The 2,171-nt window shown below is 47.4% G+C and overlaps 1 protein-coding gene across 3 annotated transcripts in view; it reads left to right on the top strand.

Moving 5' to 3' along the window:
* The window catches only part of LOC118328193 (plasma membrane calcium-transporting ATPase 1-like), a 92,681-nt gene extending 90,537 nt beyond the window's left edge, over positions 1-2,144 (top strand). For 2 of the 3 annotated variants that reach the window (XM_035661805.1, XM_035661807.1), the window contains one exon: positions 634-2,144. In XM_035661805.1, coding sequence (XP_035517698.1) covers positions 634-879 — 246 coding nt within the window. In that variant the 3' untranslated portion in view covers positions 880-2,144. The remainder of the gene's footprint in view (positions 1-633) is intronic. The other variant, XM_035661806.1, reaches the window with a different exon arrangement.
* The last annotated feature ends 27 nt before the right edge of the window (positions 2,145-2,171 follow it).

The following is a 2,171-nucleotide window of genomic DNA, read 5'->3' as shown; positions in this document are numbered from 1 at the left end:
CTGAATGGGAGCAAATCCCTGAAGCCAGATTCCAAAATCTGAATCTGAAAGTCTGAAACCAGAACAGTGGAGGTTGTTATAGCAGAAGATTAATGCCTTTGACTTCCTCAACTATCATCTCATAGGGAAGTGATGTTCAGGTGTCCACAGGCTTTTGGACAAACAGTTGTTGAATTTAAGGTTGGGTTGAAAGAGCGGCAGTGAACCTCTGCCGAGTGATGAGAGGAGTGAATGATGAGTGATGGAAACACACATGAGTGAGTTTGTGTGTGTGTGTGTGTTGTAGCCATGGTGATCTGATGCCCCTCCACATTTTGCCACCTGTTGGTGGATTTTGGTTGTAGTTTGTCTTCCTGCACTCGGCTGCCTCCGACATCATGTTGACCTTTTATTTCATTTTTGACCTTTTTGTTTGGTTGATGTTTTGTGGAAATTATATTTTCTGTTCTCCCGCCATGTTCCCATCCAGCTGTTTCACTTGTTAACGTTGTGTGTTTTGTGGTTTTGCACCTTCACCCCCCCGCCCAGATTCAGCCGCACGACCACTGTGTTTGTTTGACATTTTCATAAAAATGGGACCTGTATCTGTCGATCTGCTCATCCTCTGATGTCTCCTCTCTGTCTTTGTTTCAGATTAAGGTGGTGAACGCGTTCCGTAGCTCCCTGTACGCGGGGCTGGAGAGCCCAGAGTCCCGTAGCTCCATCCACAGTTTCATGGCCCATCCCGAGTTCGTCCCCCTGTCCGAGGAGGAGGCTCGCATCCCCCCCATCGAGGAGTCTGGAGAAGAGATCGACCCCCTCCCTGGCGCCTCCTCTGGGGCGGGGGGAGGAGGAGAGCCGCCCAGCGCCTTCCCCCTCAGCCGCGAGTCATCCATCTGAGCTCCTCCTCCCTCCCCCCCTTCGTCCTCCTCCCTCCTCTTTATCATCTGTCATCCCACCAACTGAACTGTCGCATTGAGGAGGGAAGTCGTCACTCCGCTCATCCTCTCATTCTGCGTACACACATGCTTCACATCGTCTTCACCCCCCAGTCATTCCTGCCACGTTGTGTTTTTCATACTGACTGTGGCATCGTTTTTCCTGTAAGTTTGTCCCTCCACAACCACCACACTCATGTATCAAGTAGAGGGTGGAGTCCAGAGTCTCCACTGTGGAAGGCCTGTCCTTGTCCATTCATGTATATTTTTTACTTGATGATCCTTTTTGAAAAGCTTTCGAAGTATGTTGGGTTTCGACCTTTGCGGGGTCTCGCAGCCGCATGTTGTGTTCTGTACTCGCTTCATTCCTGCGTAACGCTCTCAAAAGTGGCACCGAACTTTTCAAAGAGTGCAATGATTCTCATGTACATACGCTTTCGCTCCTCTACACAGCTAACAGCCGGGTTTGGTGTTCAGAAGATTTTTAGGCAAATGCAAAAATGTAACCTTGTTTTTTTTCTTTTGTTTTTGTTTTTTTGTTTTTAAAAAACCTCTAAAGATTGTTAATTGATGGTTGATTCAAACTCCTCAGAATGTCTTGTGAGTGTGACACTACAGTCTTCACAGTTCAAATGTTAAAAAAAAATGTTCTTCCCTTTATCGTGTCTGTATGTGTTGGTTTTTCTTTAGCTGCTGTGTTGCATGTGGAAGGACTGAATGTTTACTTGCCCAGACAAATATCTAACATTGCAGCGTCCGGGGAAGGCTCACTCTCTGCTCAGTGGGGGTCTGACCTCAACTCATCCAGTTAGGGGTTCTGGTTCCCTCTCTGCCCCTCCTCCAGTAGGTCCACAGTGTTGATAGGAAACAGGAGTGTGGTTCCCCCTCTAGTAGGATGCATGTTATGTTTTATTCGTGTTGAGTCGCATGATAAAGTTAGGAATGAATATTTGGGATTCTGTTTAGACGTGTGTTAGTCTGCAGCAGCGTCCGTTCAGAGCTTAACTTTCCTGTCTGTCGGAATGAATATCCTGTTACCGCCGCACGACTAAAACAGACTCATTAATACTGCAGAGGAAGCTGCAGCAGGGAGGGTAAAGCCCTGAGATACTCTACATGGACGTGTATTGTCCGTGTGGTCATACCTGTGTTAGGTTTTCCTCGCCGCTGTCACCTAGCGCTTGCTCATGGTGGGAATTGTTGGGTCTCTGTAAATAATTTTATAAGGAGTACCGTCTAGAACTGCTCTGTATG

The sequence above is a fragment of the Morone saxatilis genome, unplaced genomic scaffold (genome assembly GCF_004916995.1).
Source record: "Morone saxatilis isolate NCDOM2014 unplaced genomic scaffold, NCSU_SB_2.0 Contig18, whole genome shotgun sequence".
Lineage (NCBI taxonomy): Eukaryota > Metazoa > Chordata > Actinopteri > Moronidae > Morone > Morone saxatilis.
This window is presented reverse-complemented; position numbering and strand designations above follow the sequence as displayed.